The following is an 18,815-nucleotide window of genomic DNA, read 5'->3' as shown; positions in this document are numbered from 1 at the left end:
GCAAAAGTGATGCCATGACTTCCTGGTCGGTGCCTTAAAAGCTCCCCCGCAAGCTTCCATATTCTCTCTCCCCCCACCCGCTGGCTGAGTAGAATTATGGCCTCCAAGGACCTGGAGGAAGACAGAGCAACAATACAGCAGGAGCCTGGGCCTGCGTCAGCACGTGTAGCCGAGCAGCACTGTGGGAAAGCCACTGGACCAGGAACAGGTCTGCAGGTCTGACTTTCGCTATGTCAGGGCGTGGAATGTGGGGGCTGCTCGTTACAGCCGCCAGCCTGGTGCCACTGATGCAGGAGCCTCTGGTTGCTGCCGGAGAGTCTCTGGTCCCGATCAGCGGGCAGCGAGATGTTTGAGAAACCGCCGTGGCGGCTGCCCCAGGACGGCCCCTTGCAGAGATGCTCCACTCACCAATGATGCCGAAGGAGAAGAGCGTCAGCTGCTTCCCCAGCTCGCCCATGCTCTTCTGCAGCGGGGTCTTAGGCGTCTGGAACGGGCAGAGCGATGCTTGTTAGACCAGCCCCCAGCAGCGTGCCCCAGCTTCCGCCTGGCTTTCTTCCAAATGCATTCGCCTTTCCACCCTATAACTTGAGCCGAGTGATGATTACCCAGGGGCACACGTATGTCAAAATGCACTGACGTCCACACTTAAGATCTGTGCATGGCACTGCCTGAAAGTTGTATCTTTATGGAAAAGCTAACAGGTATTTTAGACCAAAATATAGTTTAAAAAGTGTACTCCCATTAACTACATCCTCCTCACTCCTGCGGGGCAGGCGGCCCTGGGATCGTTCACCGAGAATAGTCTCACCCCCATCCCACCCACAAAGCCCCAAGCCCCAACCTGTCCCTTACCTCTTCAGCCTGCATCATCTTAAACACTTCTCCAAACTGGGACCTTTCCCCTGTTCCAATCACCACTCCCTGTGTTCAGGAGAGAGAGGGGAGGGTGAGCCCTAAGGCTGGGGCTGTGGGTGACGGGAGGCTCAGGTCCCAGGCGCCCCGGGGCTCACCTGGCCCCGCCCGCACTGCACCAGGGTCCCCATGAAGACGATGTTGCTCAGCGTGGTGAGGTCGCCCCCGCCTGGCAGCGGGCTGTCCGTTTTACTGCATGGCTCGGCTTCTCCGGTAAAACTGGATTCGTCCACCAGGAGGTCTGTGACCTAGGGCAGCGAAGGGAGGAGGCCGTGGAACCGGCCCCTCACCCTGACGGGTTGGTTTTACAGAAGCACAGAACGGTACCCGGCGCCTTAAAAGATGTCAAGCAAGGAGCAGGTTGGAATCAGGGAACGGATATCAGAAGTGTGAGCTCTGATGCATGCGGGAACCAGAAAAGCTTTGCACGTGTGGCCCTTCTTGAAAAATGTAAGTCTCCCACCTTCTCTTAATGTTATTTGGAATTTTAATAAAGCCTAAAAAAAACACTGAAGCAATGGTTATTCTAGAACATACCCTTTAAAAACACCTGTGTGCTTTTCTCCTAATGCTCAGCATCCTGCCCACCTTGGAGATTCCTGTATGATCCCATGCAATAACCTAGGTTACTCAGTGACAAGCTAAGGTCATGCTAACACCAGAGACACCCACCCCCTACCCCACCTCCAGGAAAAGGGCGGGAGGGGCCGGCATCTGCAGAACACCTGCCACGGGCCCGGCCCGGGCTGGGCTCTTCCCAAGGCTCTTGGTCCTCTTCCCCTCTATGGAAGATGCCGTTGATTTCCCCCTTTGACACATGGGGAAACTGAGGCATTAACAGAGAGATTAAATAACTTGCTCAAGTTTCCACAGCTGGTTAGCGGCAGAAGAGAGACTGGAACTAAGGCTCTGGTTCCAGAAACTGCCTCTTCTTAACCCTCTCGCGAAGCTGCTGCTTGGTCACAGACCGGGGACACACGGCTCACCGGGTGAAGCTCCCACGGCCAGAGTTGCACCAGGTACCACTGAGGACACACGAGGGGCTTAGGGTGGGCTCTGTCCCTAGGGACCTCATAGTCTACGCACGTAGCACCAGCTTAGGGGCGAAGCCACCGCCCGCAAATCCACCAGGGAACCGCAGGCAGACCCAGCAGGGGCCTGTGAGTTCTCTCTGACTTAACACTTTGTAAATGCAACGACAATATTTTAAAAACACACGCACACTGCCATGACATCCCAAGGACGACTGGGGCCACCACGTGCCTGGGGAATGCCCCTCCTGCTTTCCGTGGTGCCGGGCGGGCCACCGCCCCCCGCACACGCCGTTCCCGGCCTGCCTTGCGGCCCACGTGCCCCTCACGCTGTGCCCGGCGGGGCTCAGGGAGAAGTCACGGAACGTTCCCGGAAAATCCTCCGAGGGCAGCTTGGGGAACGGGCCACAGAATCCCCGCCCAGTCTTCCTCCAAAAGGTCAAGGCCATCAAAAGCAAGGAAAGGTCAGGCACTGTCACAGCCTGGAGGAACCTAAAGAGACTTGAGGACTAAGCGTCACGTGGGACCCTGGAGCAGGAAAAGGACATCAGGGGAAACTGCGGGAATCTGAAAGAAAGTACGCGCTTTACTCACCCGGAGCCAGGTGAGGTGTCAGCAGCCTGGTGGCCGTGTGTGGGGGGAAGGGAACCTTCTACGCTGGCTTCGTGATGTTTCTGTAAATCTAACACTTTGCCCAAAGAGAAAGTCTATTTTTTTAAAAAATGAGGACAGGGAGCGAGAGGAGACAGAGGCCGTGCGAGGAGGGGGTGGAGCCGGGCGAGGGGCACCCGGGTGAGCAGATTGGAACTCACGGGGCCATCCGTCCGTCTGTCCATCCGTCTCCTACTGTGGGCACTGGGGACACAGCCGGGACTGAGAGGGACAGGCAGGAGGGGACATGAGCTGGGACCTCAGGGGGGAGGAGGACTAAGTCACACACAGTGGGGACAGGGTTGTAGGTGGCAGAAATGGCCTCCCCCATGGTAGCTGCAACTTGTCAGGCTTCCAGGTCAGGGGGGGACAAGTTGCTTGGGCCTCCTTTACTTAAACAACTGATTTGTGTTCATTCCTCCTTCCAGGTCAGCTCAAAAGCCGCTGTCTCCAGGAAGCCCTCCCTGACTGCAGCAGGCCAGGCAAGTCTCTCTCATCTGGGAAGTCCAGGATTCCTGCTGCCGTCCCCTCCTGGCACTCCCGGCAGTCGCCGGGGCGTGAGTACGTTTAGGGTGGTCTGTCGCTCTGGGCTGTGAACTCACGAGCACTGGGACCAGCTCTGCGTTCTGCACGGCACCCTCAGCACCCAGCACAGTGCCGGCACGTAGTAGCTGCTCAGGAAACATCAGCTGAATGAATGAGTGACGGGGCTGATGTGAGACGTGGTCACAGAGGCAGAGGCCCGAGTGACGTGCAGCCCAGAGCCACCGAGGAGTGCGGGCCCTAGCAGCTGGAAAGGAAGGCAACGTCTCTCCCAGAGCCCTGGAGGGGCCGCGGCCCTGGCCCCGCTTCCTGATTTCCTTTTTTTTCCCCTCTATTTACAGTAGAGACGGGGTCTCACTCTTGCTCAGGCTGGTCTCGAACTCCTGACCTCGAGCGATCCTCCTGCCTCGGCCTCCCAGAGTGCTGGGATGACAGGCGTGAGCCACCGCGCCCGGCCCTCTTCCTGATTTCCACCCAGAGAAACCGACCTTGGTTTTGACCCCCAGAATGGCAAGGTCACACATCTGTATTGTCTTTTTTTTTTTTTTTTAGTCAGAGTCTCACTCTGCTGCCCAGGCTAGAGTGAGTGCCGTGGCGTCAGCCTCGCTCACAGCAACCTCAAACTCCTGGGCTCAAGCAATCCTCCTGCCTCAGCCTCCCGAGTAGCTGGGACTGCAGGCGTGCGCCACCATGCCCGGCTAATTTTTTTTTTCTATATGTATTAGTTGGCCAATTAATTTGTTTCTATTTATAGTAGAGACGAGGTCTTGCTCAGGCTGGTTTCGAACTCCTGAGCTCGAGCAATCCGCCTGCCTCGGCTTCCCAGAGTGCTGGGGTTACAGGCGTGAGCCACCGCGCCCGGCTCATCTGTGTTGTCTTGAGCCACTAAGTGCCACTGTGCCACAGCCACAGGAACGGGTCCACTGAGGACACCCGGCGGGACAGACGGCCAGAAAGAGTCACCGTCACCGCCGGTCACAGGGAAAGAGCACGCTGAGCCACGCGGCCCAGGTCCCGGCCCCCCGCCGCGTACCACGGGGACCTCTGCGGGCTGCCGAGTCCTTGCTGTGAAACATGGGAAATGACACTGCTGCCCCTCGAGGTTGTGGGGAGATGACACGAGACCATCTCCACGGCGCGGCCGGCACAGGCCCGACGTGCGGCGCGTGGGAACACGCCAGCTGTCCCCACACAGGAGAGACAGGGAGGCACGAGGCCAGGCGGGGGCTCCGGACCAAGGAGGAGCAAAGCCGGTTCTGGGCGGCTGGCGGGTGGGGGAGCCCCTGGTGACCTCCCAGGGCACATAAACTAAAAATTTTAAGGCTCATCCACCCCCCCGACTGGCTGAGTGAATGGACCCCCTTCCCTCGTGGCCAAAGGAATATCCTAAAACTGAATTGCCTGCCAGGAGGAGGGAGGTCAGACAGGCCTCATCACGCCCCCTCCCTTCTTGGGGACATCCTTTGTAACCCAATAACAGGCCCAAGGGTATGCAAGACACACCTGCAGGTCCTCGGTTTACACCACAAATCCATATGCAGTGGCTTATCTCTGATAACAGCGCCTCATGTTGCGACATTCCAAGACAAAGCTTCGCGTCTTTAACCAATTACAGTCCAAGGAATCTTTAAACCCACCTACAACCTGCGAGCCACCCTCCTTCGAGATGTCCCACCTTTTCGGGCCAAGCCAACTTACGCCTCCCAGGTGCTGGCGCATGACTTGACCTGTAGCCCCTGCCTCCCTCAAATGTACAAAACCCAACTGCGACAGCCACAGCGGGTCAGGGTCCTCAAGTTTGGCTCAGAATAAATCTCTTTAAAATTATCTTTATAGAGTTTGGCTTTTTTCTGTTGACAGCACCATCTGGGGTGAGGGAGGGGAGGAGGGGTCAGGGAAGAATACGCGTGGGCCAAAAACAGAGGCGGGGCCACGGCACCCGCACAAAACCCGGCCACCGGAGGGGCAGGCCCAGCCCGGGGGTGCGCGCGGTCGCGGCTGCCCCCTGCTCGGAGACAGACGCCCCTGTGTCCCGGCACACACTGGCTCACAGCCCGCCGAGATCACAGCACTGCTTGGGGCCTTGTCCCCTCCGATCCAATCCCCTTTCTATTTCAGAGACGGTAGGGGACGAGAAGAAGGGCCCGCGACCTCTCGTCTTTGTTTAGTTCCAGCAAAGAGAAAACAGTCTCTGGGGCCCTCACGCGCACCCTGCAGAAAGGGCTGCTATGACGGGGCTACTTATTTTAAGAGCTTTCTCGAACCTGCTGCTTCCGGGACCCGAGTGGCTTTCAAACATGCACAAAGGATTTCCAGACCTCAGCGCCCGGCACCGGCACGGCACGGGGCTCCCGCGGCGCATAAGCGACAAGGCCAACGACTGCCCGGCGGGGGTGCGAAACCCGCGGGCTTCATGGCCGGCGGCCTGGGACAAAACCCGAGTGGTGTCACACACGGCGTGCCGTGTAACCCAGCAGAAGCAGGGCGGGGACACAGCCAGCGAGGCAGCAAGGGAGTTATTCGGGGTGGAGACGTTGTTTCGAGGCGCTGTCGCGTAGATCCTGAATGGGGAGTAAAACCCGTCGCTGGTGTCCGGGGCTGCCTACTCCACGACAGGGACGTGTGTGTGTCCCAGGTCGTGGCTTGTGCCAGGTTCTCAACAACCCTGTGGGGTAGAGGCCCACGTCAGCCCCTTGTGGAGACTCGGAGAGGTGAGCCCCTTGTGCAGGTCACACACTAGGGGCTGCGGGGCCGGGAGGGCGGGTGCTGACACCCAGGGAGCTCCGACCCCCAACATGGGCTGCAACGATGGCAGCCGGCCACCGGCCACCGCTCCCCGTGCCGGGCGCTGCTCTGAGCACTTTGCACCTATGAAGTCGCTTATTCCTTACAACCACCCTGTGGGCATCAGCATGTCCCGTTTTACAGATGAGAAAGCTGAGGCACAGAGAGGTTCGGTAACTTGCTCAAGGTCACACAGCTTTGAATTATGGACCCGGGGCTCAAGCCCCGGCATGACCCTGCTTCTCTGCACCGCCTCCCTTTGCCTCTATGGCAGCACGTGGAGTTGACACGCGTGTCGTTCTTACTGGCTGCCCAGCATGGGGACCCCGCCCCGTGCCTGGAGAACTCCCCACGTCACCAGGCGGAGCCCAGCTCTCCACAGAGAGGTCACGAGGTCACACTGGCTTTCCCAGCCTCCCTGGCAGGTGCCACACGTCCACCAGCCCCTGACCTGGAGTCAGATGCTGAACACAGGGAGAAGCTGCACAGGGACCAGCCTGAGCCTGCGCCGTCCTTAAACGCGGCACCCTGGACGCCCCCCTCCCCAGCCCGGCCCTGCCTGGGGTCTGCGAGCCCACGAGCCCGAGCCTCCACACAGAAGACCGTCCCTCCGGCCCTACCCCACCGCCCAGACTGGCTGGGACCCTTGTAAACTCGGGTCCCAAGGGCTGGCCCTGCCCTCTCTGCCCCTCCCCCCTCCCGAGATGCCACCCTTTTATGATGACAGCAGGTCGTCCTGATCCCGAGGCTCCTAAGAACGCCCCGGGAAATAATCCCAGCACAGGATCCCTGCCTAATCCTTTATCACCAACATCTTTGAACCATCCTTGCACACATTCTTGGAAGAAAATAGATTGCTCCCAGCCGCAGATCACACGGGACATGATTTAACCTTTCGAGCAGCCAGGACACCCAACCCAGAGCGTCTGGGGCGTTGTTCCGAGAAGCTGTGGTCAACCCCGGCCCCACACTGGCCGGAGGGGGAGCCTGCCCGACCCCGACCCCTCAAACCTTGTCTGCCCTGCGGTTCCCGTGGGCTGTTTCCCTCTTTGTCTGAAGGCAGTCTAACATCGCTCCTTCCCCACATCCCTGCTGTTTCTAGAAGCAACTCTGCCCCCAGCCCCCAGCCCCTCCTTGGTTTAATGTGCTGCCATAGCCTGCTCTGAACTGGCAAATCCCGTGACCAAAATGTGTGCGGCTTGTCCTGAGAGTGAGAATAAATAATTTACGAGATGTGGTTTGAGGGGCTTTATGCTTTGAATGAGCTTGTTTGCTAAATCCCAACTGGTTTGTGTGCACAGGAGCATGTGTGTATTTGTGCACACGTGCATGTATTTGCGCACACGTGCATGTGTGTTTATGCACATGTGCATGTATTTGTGCACACGTGTTTATGCATACATGCATGTATTTGTGCACATGTGCGTGCCTGTGTATTTGTGCATGTGTGTGTTTATGCACACATGCATGTATTTGTGCACACGGCATGTGTGTATTTGTGCACACGGCATGTATTTGTGCACACGTGCATGTTTGTGCACATGTGTGTATTTGCACACGTGCACGTGTGTGTTTGTGCACATGGCATGTGTATTTGTGCACACGTGCATGTGTGTATTTGTACAGATGTGCATATGTGTGTGTGTTTGTGCACACGGCATGTGTGAAGGAAAGGGGCGGGGAGAGAGGATGAGCAGACATGACAAGCCCCCCCCCCCAGCCGGGACCACTCACCTCCGTGAGCCGGATGTCCGCGGGGATCCGGTCTCCGATGGCGAGGGCCACGACGTCTCCGGGCACCAGCTCCCGCGCCAGCACGTGCTGCAGCTTGCCCTCCCTGAGGCTGCGCGTGTGGTAAAGAGCAAAGGGCACACTGACGCTCCATTCCCACGCACTCTGTTTTTCTTTACTTTTTTCTTCCTGCCATGAGGGCAGCGTCTGAATTTAACATTCTTACGCACTTTGACAAACACGAGCGAAGAGACTAAGAACGTGCTTTCCTCTTCCCATCATAAACGGACCCCCAGCCTTCGCCGTGTGATTATCTTCCACGTTCGCGCATCCTAAAAGGCCCTGGGGCAAGCGCGCGCAGGGGCACGTGGGGTGGCTCCCGCTTACCCGCCTGGGCATAGGCGGCCGCGCCCGGAGCTTCTGGGGCGGTGGCTTTGAAGCCTCTCAGAGAACACGCTCCCGCTCCGCCTGCGGGGCCGCCTCGGGAGGCCGGCGCGGGGCCTCGGGGCAGCGGCAGGGAGCCGCCTCACACGCCCAGGGGTCCCCTCCCGTACCAGGGCCGCGCCCGCCTGCCCTCGCCTGCACGGGGCGTGCTTCCCTGCAGGGGCCCGACTCCCCCGTGCCCGCCCTGCCCTGCCCGGCCCGCTCTGGCCCCCAGCCCACCCTGCTCCCAGCGCCCCAGATCCGATCACAGCTCCCTCCCGCTCCTGACCCCACAGCGGCTTCCCAGGATCTTGGAACCAAGTCCAAGGGGCCCCCCCACCAGGGCTGCCCCCGCCCCCCACTGTGAACAAACCCAGCTCTTTCCGGCCTCAGGGTCTTTGCAGACCTTTGAATGTTCCCGTCTTCCTTGTGAATGCAACGGGATCTTGTGCACGTACCCACCCTTCTCCCCGCAGCCACCTCCTCCAGGGAGTGAGTCCTGCCTGGCTAAGACCCCTGCCTGCGACTGCCTTAGGCTCGGGCACGTAATGTAGCACTGGCCTATGACACGCAAGAGGACGTTCGCTGGGGGCTCGTGGGACAGGTTTCCTTCCTCTGTGCATGCACACACACACCCCTTCTGTGAGCCTTGCATGTTTTGCTGTGATGCCTGGAGCTGTGGCAGCCATTTGGGGACCAAGAGGGGAGCCAGCCAGAGGACAAAGCCAGAGAGCTGAAGGGGGCAGAGTAGAGAGGTCGGTCAAAGGACCAGGCCTTTGGTGTCATCTTGAACTAACACACTGTTCCTCACCAAATCCCTTGCTATGACACAATATAAATCCTGTGGTTTGTGCGGTTGAATTTTCTGTTTCTTGCAGCCAGAAGTACCTGTAGAGACACACCTGCTGTTCCCTCAGCCCTGCCCAGGGCTGGCTCCTGTTCCTCAGGCCTCGACTTAAATGTCACCTCCTCCTTAAATGTCAGACCAGGCAGCCTCACCACCAGCTGTTTAGGGCCGTCCTCACCCCCGCCAGACACTGTGACATCTCCGTGGGACTCTTTGGTTGGTGTGTGGCTTTGCGGCCGGGGCTGGTCTTTCGGCTTTACTGTGCCTGTGCGATTCCCAAAGCGCTGCCCCTCGGTTCTTCGCTTGCTCATCGGCTCCCTCGCCCCGCAGGACCGAGAGCTGGCGGTGGCGGGGCCTTCCCACTCGTGCCACCTGCGTGCCCTCAGCTCTCTACCCCAGGCATGCAGGAGGTGCTCAACAGGGGTTGGGGACTGCACCAAGGATGGGGGTCAGGTGTCAGGGCTCTGCGCGGCAGGGCTCCCCCCAGCTCGGAGAACGGGACTCGGGGCCGGGCGCTTCATGGCGTCCGGGAAACCCCTCCGCTGCCGGCGTGAATGACGGCGTCTGCGAGGAGCGAGTTCTCGGGAGTCGACAATGCGCGTCATCCACCCGAAAGGCCAAGACTTGATATTTACCTTTAAGATCGGATCATTGTTTTTTTTTTTCTTTCTTTTTTTTTTTTTTGAGACAGAGTCTCGCTCTGTTGCCCAGGCTAGAGTGAGTGCCGTGGCGTCAGCCTCACTCACAGCAACCCCAGACTCCTGGGCTCAAGCGATCCTCCTGCCTCAGCCTCCCGAGTAGCTGGGACCACAGGCGTGCGCCACCACGCCCGGCTAATGTTTCTTTCTATATATTTTTAATTGGCCAATTAATTTCTTTCTATTTATAGCAGAGACGGGGTCTCGCTCTTGCTCAGGCTGGTCTCAAACCCCTGACCTCGAGTGATCCTCCCGCCTTGGCCTCCCAGAGTGCTAGAATCACTGGCGTGAGCTGCCTCACCTAGCCACAAATCATACCATTTTTCACAAGGAGAATAAACTTACGGGCTACTGAAATACTCAAAACTAAATTTAGAAACGGTCATTTTCCGTTCTGTGCCTGCCAGCTTGCTACGCCTGTGGCAACCAGCCCTATAAGAAGTTTTCACTTAGCCCTTACGGACGCCCCAGCCCCGAGCTGTCCAGCGCGGGGCCGCTGCGCCCGCGTGCGCGTTTAAATTAACACTCAGCTAAATTAAGAACGCAGCTCCTCACTTGCCCTGGCCACCTCCAAAGTCCTCGGTAGCCACATGGGACCAGTGATGCCTTACTGGCCGGGGCGGATTGTGGAACCTTTCCGGCAAGTTCTATCACACGGTGCTGCAGGACACAGAAACGGCCACGGGGCACTGGTGGCCGTTTCTGGCTTTTCCTTTTCCGTTCCAAACATGTCCGGTGAGAGCTGTGCGACACAAACGCAGCAGCGGCGAGGACTGCGCAGGGAGGAGCTCCTGACAGCTACGGAACAAACGCCCGCAGCCCGCCCCTGCGCCCGCCCCGCCGTGCGGCCGGCGGGAGCCCGGTCTGCCCCGCTCCGATTTCACCCTTTGAGAATCCAAAGAAACCTCCGAACCCTGTCCCTGAAATGCCAGCAGTCTGCCACCGATTTCACAGCCTTCCTCGCCGTCCGCGGTTCCAAGGCTAGGTGCCCTGACCTGGACGCGGATGGCAGAGTTGAGGCCCAGAGAGGTCGTGTGACTCGCCCAAAGACACACAGCAATCTGTCGGCAGGGCGGACAGCGGGTCTCGCAACTTCCCGTAAGGCGCGACGTGGAAAGGACAGGACAAAGTTTGCTAGACGGTCGCCAAAGCGGCCGGCTTCTCCAGCGAACCCAAAGGCCCCAGGGAGCCGCCCGCTTACCAGTTGCATTCCGGGGGCACCAGCTTCGTCAGCTCTTCCAGAGACTTCTCCGACCTGTACTCCTGGCGGGAAGCACACCGGCGGGCGCGCCGTTGGAAGGCGGGGACCCCCTGGCGCCGTCTCCCCGCCCAGGCCGCCCCGCCCGGGACCGCAGGGAGCACCCACCTGGATGAAGGCCACGGTGACCACGATGAGCACGGCCTGCGGAGCGAACGGGGCAGGGCGTGAGCGCGGGGGCGCACGAGGGCCGGGCCGGGGCGGCCACGGCGGGGGTGGCGGTGGGGGTGGGGGTGGGGGTGGGGACGGGGAACGTGCCTCTCGAGACAGATGTCCCTTCTGCGCCGTGCGCCACAGAGAACTTTAGGGAGCGCGCACTGGGGGCGTTCGCGTGTGGAATCAGGAACGCGCTCAGAGGGAGAGAAGGGGCCGGGCCAGCCAGGGCCACCCGCGGGGACAGGCCGGACGCAGGCGGAAGGGGAAGTGGCTGCCTAGGGGCCCGGCTCCCCTTGTGAGAGGAGGAGGAGGTCTCGGAGCTGGGCAGAGGCGGGAGTCGCACAGTATCGTGGAGGCAGGAAACGCCACCGGACTGCTCACTTTACCAATAAAATGGTGAATTTTTTTTTTATTATATGCATTTCATCTAAATGTAGAGAAACACTTTTTTTTTTTTTTTGAGACAGGGTCTTGCTCTTCACCCAGGCTGGGTGCTGTGGGTGATCACAGCTCACTGCAGCCTCAGACTCTTAGGCTCAGGCGATCCTCCTGGCTCAGCCTCCCAAGCCGCTGGGACTACAGGCGCGCACCACCGCGCCCGGCTAATTAAAAAAGATTTTTTTTTTTTTTTTTTTTTGCTTTTTTCTGTAAAGACAGGGTCTCACTATGTTGTTCAGGCTGGTCTCAAACTCCTGGCCTCAAGCACTCCTCCTTCCTCGGCCTCCCCAAGCGCTGGGATGAGCTACCACGCCCAGCCAAAAAATTTTTTTTCAGTGGTCAGTGGTTGTCTCTGGGTAACAGATTAAGGGTGACGACTTTCTGTAATGCACAGAGCCCGGCATCGGGCTGCTGCACCCCAGGGTTCGCAGGAAAGAAAGTCACTGCAAAGCTGTTCCCAAAAGCAATGAACTAGAAGGAACCGAGCGTCCACAAAACAGCACCAGGGGAAAGGAGGATGTGGATTTGCTTCCCTTTCTTTCTGCCGTCTTTTCTATTCTATTATTATTATTATTATTTTCTGCAGCAAACTGTGTTCCTCGCACAATGACAACAAGCAGAGATTCAGGCAGCCCCCGCGGCCCGCCTGGGGGCCGGGCACTCACCACGGCGATGCTGACCGCGTCCTCGTACTCCCTGGTGAGGACACTGACCACGGCGGAGCCCAGCAGCAGCAGGATCAGCGGGTTCTTAAACTGGAAGAGGAGACACAGGCCGGTGCGTCCTTCAGTTATCCTGCTACGTCTCTGCCCCTTGGTTTCACAGAGACACCGCGTGGTAGCCCATGTTACAGAGAGTTGAAAGGAAACGCACACACACAGAAACAGGACCAGAGAGCGCAAAGGTCAAGACCAGCAAGAGAGTTAAAATATCAGCAAGCAAGTCACTGGCTGTGCATTGGGCTCTGAGCTTCCCAGCAGCCAATGCAAAGAGGGAAATGTGATCAAACGTATGATTCATGGTGGCCATGAAGGGAAGAGCTTAAGGGACACACCGTGCAACAGCAACGGTGGCTTGTTCAGACCCAGGTTCTAGCACGCCAGGCGTGCAGCGCCGTCTCCGGCCCGTGGGGAAGCAGGTCACGGCAGGCCTGATGACAAAGTGCTAACGGCGTCCCGGCGTCCCCACGCAGGGGAAAGGAAGCTGTTCTCTAAGGGTGGGGACGCGCGCTGGCGTGTAGCTGCTAAAACGACTCAGTGACTAGAATTTGTTCCCCCTGCCGCCCCCACACGAACCCTGGGGGCCCGAGACAGCGGGTTTGTTCTCCCGCAGCGCTGCAGGCCGAGAGCCGCAGCAGGGACGTGTTTGCTCCGCCAGCTCCAGAACCTTCCCTGCCGCTCAGCTCCTGGAGGTTGCCAGCGTCCTTGGGGCTCCTTGGCTCGTAGACACATCCTTCCAGTGGCTGCCTCGTCATCACGTGCACTGCTGTGTGCGCACGTGTGCATGTGTGCACACACACGTATGTGCATGTTTGTATGTGTGTGCACGTGTATGTGTGTGCACATGCGTGTGTGTGTTTGTGTGCATGTGTATGCACGTGTGCGGGTGTGTGCATGTTTGTGCGCATGTGTGCGCACACGCGTATGTGCATGTTTGTGTGTGCGTGTGTGTGCACATGCATGTGCGTGTGTATGCACGTGTGCGTGTGTGTATGCATGTGTGCGTGTGCGCGCATGTTTGTGTGCGTGTGTATGCACGTGTGCGTGTGTGCATGTTTGTGCACATGTGTGCGCACACGTGTCTGTGCATGTTTGTGTGTGCGTCTGTGTGCACATGCGTGTGCGTGTGTATGCACGTGTGCGTGTGTGTATGCACGTGTGCGTCTGTGCACACACGCACCTGCCTGGGCTTCTTCTAAGGACACCGGGCACGGGATTTAGGGCCCCCCGCAATCCAGCAAGACCTCATCTTAAACAATCTCATTTGCAAAGACCTTACTCTCAAGTAAGGTCACACTGTGAGGTTCCAGGTGGACATGCATTTGGGGGGGGACACCGTTCAGCCCCGCACAGGGAGGAAAAGGTGCTGCAAGGAGGGCTGTGATTGGTCCCTGAATCAACCAATCCAGGAAGCTTCAAACGCAGAGCCGACAGGAGGGCTGCGGAAGCTGGGGCAGCCCGGGGGCCAGAGTTGGAGAGGGGCTGCCAGGGAGGGGTGGGGGCCCTGGGTGTGCAAAGGGCCAGGCAGGGGCAACTGAGGCAACCTAAATGCTTTCAGGTATCTGGAAAGTTCTGGGCCTTTCTGAACCAGTCCTGGGAGGGTGGCGGGGGTGCCAACTTCTAGACTGGAACTTGCAGCCCTGTCTGTTTCAATTGTTTTCTTTCCTCTTCCCAATGCCTTCTGGGCATGTCGCCTGCGTGCCACCCACCCAGCACCACGCCAGCGCCGATGGCAGCGGCTGGCAGGGCCTGGAGCCAGCTCCCTGCATGCGCCCGTCAGCGCTGCGTCTCACTGCTACGTGGCTGTGGGCTCAGGTTGCAGGTGAACTGTAGGATGCCCAGGTAAATTTGAACTTCAGAGAAACAAACAATTTTTTAAAAAATTAGTACAAGGATGTCCATTGCAATATTTGCTACATACATATACTAAAATTACCTCTTGTTTATGTATCTGAAATTCAAATTTGAAAGGGAATCTTGTGGGTTTTTTTTTGTTTGTTTGTTTTTAACTGAACCTGGTAGCCCTACACACCCTGGGGAAATCTTTCCACCTCTGTGGACTTCACCCTCCTCATCTGCAAAACCGGGATTAGCAGGAGGATCAGGCAGATGAAAGCTTGCTTGCTTATTTGTTCACTTAGCCCGGCGCCTGGCACCTGGCGAGCCCTCTGTGAATGTGGCCGCTGCCATGCCCCATCGCGGCCGCCGGGGTGGTCAGTTTCTACTCACGGTCGCTCCGCCTGCTAAGAGCAGCCCGAAAGGGCAGTGAGCTGTCCAAGGACACCCCCGATCAGCATGTCAACGACGCACGGCTGCCCCAACGTCCCTGGCTTGCGCTTGCTGATGCAAAGCACAGCACCCGTGGTCCTACCTGATCGAGGTATTTCTTCCATACAGGTTCCGCGTGGTCGGCGACAAACTCATTCCAGCCGTGCACCAGCCTGCGCTGCGTCACCGCGAGCTCCGACAGCCCCGTGTGCAGGTCCACCTGCGGGGACACAGCCAGGCACCAGCTCACGGACGGGCCCAACCAGGGCCGAGGAGCCCAAGTCCCGGATTCCCACTCTCGAATGCAGCTGCTTCCGGGCCAGACTGGAAGCATGGGCTTGCACGCAAGGGTGAGGGGGCGCGGAGGGTGCAGGGACAGAAGGAAGAGGCACCGTTCGATCCCCACCCCTGTGCTTTCCTTACAGCAGGAAAGATGGCCCTGGGCCCCAGTTTCAACAGGTGGAACTGCAGCTTGGAATTCCAGAAACGCAGAAACGTGTATTTTCCTTAAAAAAAAAAAAAAAATAGGCCTTGGGACTGCAGGACGGTGCACCTGCTGTGGGAAACAGCAGGCAGCTCCTCAAAAGTTACAGATGGAATTATCCTGTGGTCCGGCAGTGCCACGTTGGGGTACAGGACCAAAAGTGGTGAAAGCCAATTTAAAAGAGGTGTTTGCACACCCGTGTTCGTGACAGCCTTGCTCACGACAGCCAAGTGGCGGAGGCAGCCCCAGTGTCAGTGATGAATGAATAAATGGAAGGCGGTACAGACAATCAAACGTTGTTTCGCTTTAAAAATGCAGAAATTCTGGTACAGGCAATAATGCGGGTGAGCCTGAAAGTTACACCTTGAGGTTGAAGTGGAATAAGCCAACCACAAAAAGACAAATCCTGTGCGATCTCACTTAGTACTCGGGCCCCCGTGGAATCCACTTCAGAGAGACGGAAAGTAGGATGACGGATGTCAAGGGTGGGGAGGGGGAACGGGAAGTTAGTATTTGATGGGACAGAGGTTCCGTTTTGTAAGATGAAAGGGATTCTGGAAACGGGCAATGCTGATGGTTGCATGACAATGTGAATGTACTGCACACCACCAAAATGTGCATCTAAAATGATCAAGATGGTAAATTTTATGTGGTTTATCTTACCACAATCAAAAATAATTTTTTTTTTTTTTTGAGACAGAGTCTCACTCTGTCACCCGGGCTAGAGTGCCGTGGCGTCAGCCTAGCTCACAGCAACCTCCAACTCCTGGGCTCAAGCGATCCTCCTGCCTCAGCCTCCCGAGTAGCTGGGACTACAGGCATTCGCCACCATGCCCGGCTAATTTTTTCTATATATTTTTAGTTGGCCAATTAATTTCTTTCTATTTTTAGTAGAGACGGGGGTCTCGCTCTTGCTCAGGCTGGTTTTGAACTCCAGCCACTCAGAGCGCTAGGATGACAGGCGTGAGCCACCACACCCGGCCAAAAAAAAAATTTTTTTTTAATAAAAACACACGCATAAAGTCCTGTCCTAAGAAACAATAGTAGCTAAAACTATTATATTGTACATATACACTATGTACAGTATAGCGCTGTGCCAGCCACTATTCTAAGCTCTTTCCATAAACAAATTCATTAAGGATATAATTTGAGCCAATGATAATGGAAGCAAACTTTGTTGTTCTGGTCACAACAAAGGTGCCTTTGTTTATAAAAGGTCAACAACAAGGGTGCTGCACTTGCTGGGAGGGGTGACAGGGAAAGCTGAATTAACTCCTACACTGTTTTGAATAGAGGGGAAAAAGAATCTAGCTCATTTTCTCGGTCAGAAAAATGTTCAGGCAGGGAAAAAAACATTCCCTCCCCTTCTCCAAATAAAAATAAATAGACCTTGAATTTAAATAGACTTCTGGATCATTTTCAATAAAAGACGGGCATGAATCCTCGACTTCCAACTTCCTTGAAATCGGAGGATGTGCCCTGTGCCTACGGACTTTTGTTTGCTCCCGCCGGGCGCGTGTTTGCTCGGTTTCCTCGGTAAAGAAAGTTAAAGAATCCCCCACGGCTATGCTCCGGCTAACCCCGGGCAGGGCCGCGTCCTACCCGTGTGGGTGGCACCTGCTCTGCGCCTCCCTGTGTTTGCCGACACGTGGGAGCGTTGAGAGAAAGGAATCGCGGGCCGGGCGCGGTGGCTCACGCCTGTCATCCTGGCACTCTGGGAGGCCGAGGCGGGAGGATCGCTCGAGGTCAGGAGTTTGAGACCAGCCTGAGCAAGAGCGAGACCCCCGTCTCCACTAAAAATAGAAATGTTAATTGGCCAACTTAAAAAAAAAAAATATATATATATATATATATATATAAAATTAGCCGGGCATGGTGGCGCATGCCTGTAGTCCCAGCTACTCGGGAGGCTGAGGCAGGAGGATCGCTCGAGCCCAGGAGTTGGAGGTTGCTGTGAGCGAGGCTGATGCCACGGCACTCATTCTAACCTGGACAACAAAGCGAGACTCTGTCTCAAAAAAAAAAAAAAAAATTAAAAAAAAAGGGAAAGGAATTATCTAGAAGGACGCCCGCCTGTCTTCCCGCCAGGGCTTAACTCGGGTGAGCTCTGCCGACCACAGATTTTCTCCCTGGAAAATCAGAACGGTCCAGCGTATTCCCCAGCACTGGCGATGCAGCTGTATAAGGACGCAGCATTCCCAAGCCGTCTTCGGGGCTCCCCGTGGCCTTCTTTTCAATCTAGAACTCTCTCAGCAGTTGGCAAGGACAGGAATTCGGATCTTACGCAGAGCGCTTCGGCCAGATCCTCCTTGCGGCACGCGCACGCGTCCCTGGGCGGCAGCGCCGCCACCGCCCGCTCCTTCTCGACGGCCTCGAGCTCGTGCCGCTCGGCGATCTGGGGAAAGAGCAGGCCGCCGTTAGGCACATCGAGGTTGCTTTCACAGATGCATGTTCCAAGCAAAACGCGCAGGCAGGAAACACGCCCGGTGTGGCACTCACTCAGCAGCCTGCCCGGCCAGCCTGCGAACCCAGCACCCGACGTCGCTGGCCCCCCACGCCCCGTGCCCCGCCAGCCTGCAGGCTGGCCGACCCCTGCACCAGAGGCTAGGTTGGCCGGGGTTCCAGCTTCACAGAGATGGCGACGTGCAACCCACGCTCCCTTCACGCCCGGTTTCTTTCACTGGACGCAGGCAGCCAGTGAGGTTCAGGCAAGACGCTGCGCGCGGCAGCACTGCGCTCGCGATCCCCTCGCTCGGCATCCCGCCGCGTGCGTACTTCATACTCGGTGGGTCCCTCTGCCGTTGACGGACATTTGGGCTGTTCACAGCCATTGGCCGATACTGATGCGTTCGCTTGTAAGCAAACTCATTTAATGGAACCGGAACTCGCAAGGTGACGGAGTAAGGCAACAGTGCACGTGCTGAGAACCCTGAAACTCGAACTTCTGGGATGCCCAGTCACGTACACAGCGTGTTTTAGAGAGCGCCTCCTGCTGATGACGGGTTGCATTGCAGCCTGGTTCTATGAGACATTTTATTTTTATTTATTTATTTTTTTTTTGAGACAGAGTCTCACTCTGTTGCCCGGGCTAGAGTGAGTGCCGTGGCGTCAGCCTAGCTCACAGCAACCTCAAACTCCTGGGCTCGAGCGATCCTCCTGTCTCAGCCTCCCGAGTAGCTGGGACTACAGGCATGCGCCACCATGCCCGGCTAATTTTTTCTCTATATATCAGTTGGCCAATTAGTTTCTTTCTATTTATAGTAGAGACAGGGGTTTCGCTCTTGCTCAGGCTGGTTTCAAACTCCTGACCTCGAGCGATCCGCCCGCCTCGGCCTCCCAGAGTGCTGAGATGACAGGCATGAGCCGCCACGCCCGGCCTATGAGACATTTTAAATGATCCAAGAAAAGGGTGGGGGCCACAGCCGAGTGCTGGGAGTCTCGGGGTGCTGTGCTGAGACCCGCTTCCCCCTGGGAAGAGGCCACGAGGAGCCCGTGGAGGCTCTGGCAGGCTGTGCTAACACAGAGCACACCCCAGAGTCAGGAAGACGCCGGACGCTTTTGCAAAGTCATTCCTAGTATTCTGATACCCAGGACAGGACAGTCGTCTTTTCCTTTCCCAGCAGGTGTGCGGGAACTGGGACGGGGGAAGGGGGAGAGGTACTGACCAGCTTCTTCCTTTCGCTGGAATAGGGACTGCAAATTCCTCTTTCCCCTCTCGCTGCGCCCTCCCCAACTCCAGTGATCTCCCCAAAGCCTGGAGCTCTGCCAGGGCCACCTCCGTCTCCCGGGCTGCCGCTCCCGCGCGCCGATGCCCAGGCCGCACGGCAGCGGTCACACGGACCAGTTGCAGCCTCATGCACCCGTTTCGAACT

The 18,815-nt window shown here is 57.4% G+C and overlaps 1 protein-coding gene across 1 annotated transcript in view; it reads right to left on the bottom strand.

Moving 5' to 3' along the window:
• ATP2C2 (ATPase secretory pathway Ca2+ transporting 2) overlaps nt 1–18,815 on the bottom strand; it is a 65,043-nt gene that overhangs the window by 27,660 nt on the left and 18,568 nt on the right. The window contains exons 2-10 of the mRNA XM_075995827.1: nt 17,228–17,338; nt 14,563–14,679; nt 12,138–12,227; nt 10,987–11,022; nt 10,822–10,883; nt 7,656–7,764; nt 1,011–1,160; nt 853–921; nt 409–484 (exon numbers count right to left, since the gene is read on the bottom strand). Of these exons, the coding sequence (XP_075851942.1) occupies nt 409–484; nt 853–921; nt 1,011–1,160; nt 7,656–7,764; nt 10,822–10,883; nt 10,987–11,022; nt 12,138–12,227; nt 14,563–14,679; nt 17,228–17,338 (820 nt within the window). The remainder of the gene's footprint in view (nt 1–408; nt 485–852; nt 922–1,010; nt 1,161–7,655; nt 7,765–10,821; nt 10,884–10,986; nt 11,023–12,137; nt 12,228–14,562; nt 14,680–17,227; nt 17,339–18,815) is intronic.

The sequence above is a fragment of the Microcebus murinus genome, chromosome 20, assembly GCF_040939455.1.
Source record: "Microcebus murinus isolate Inina chromosome 20, M.murinus_Inina_mat1.0, whole genome shotgun sequence".
Classification (NCBI taxonomy): Eukaryota; Metazoa; Chordata; class Mammalia; order Primates; family Cheirogaleidae; genus Microcebus; species Microcebus murinus.
The sequence above is the reverse complement of the archived record's forward strand: the minus strand, read 5'-3'. Positions and strand labels throughout refer to the sequence as shown.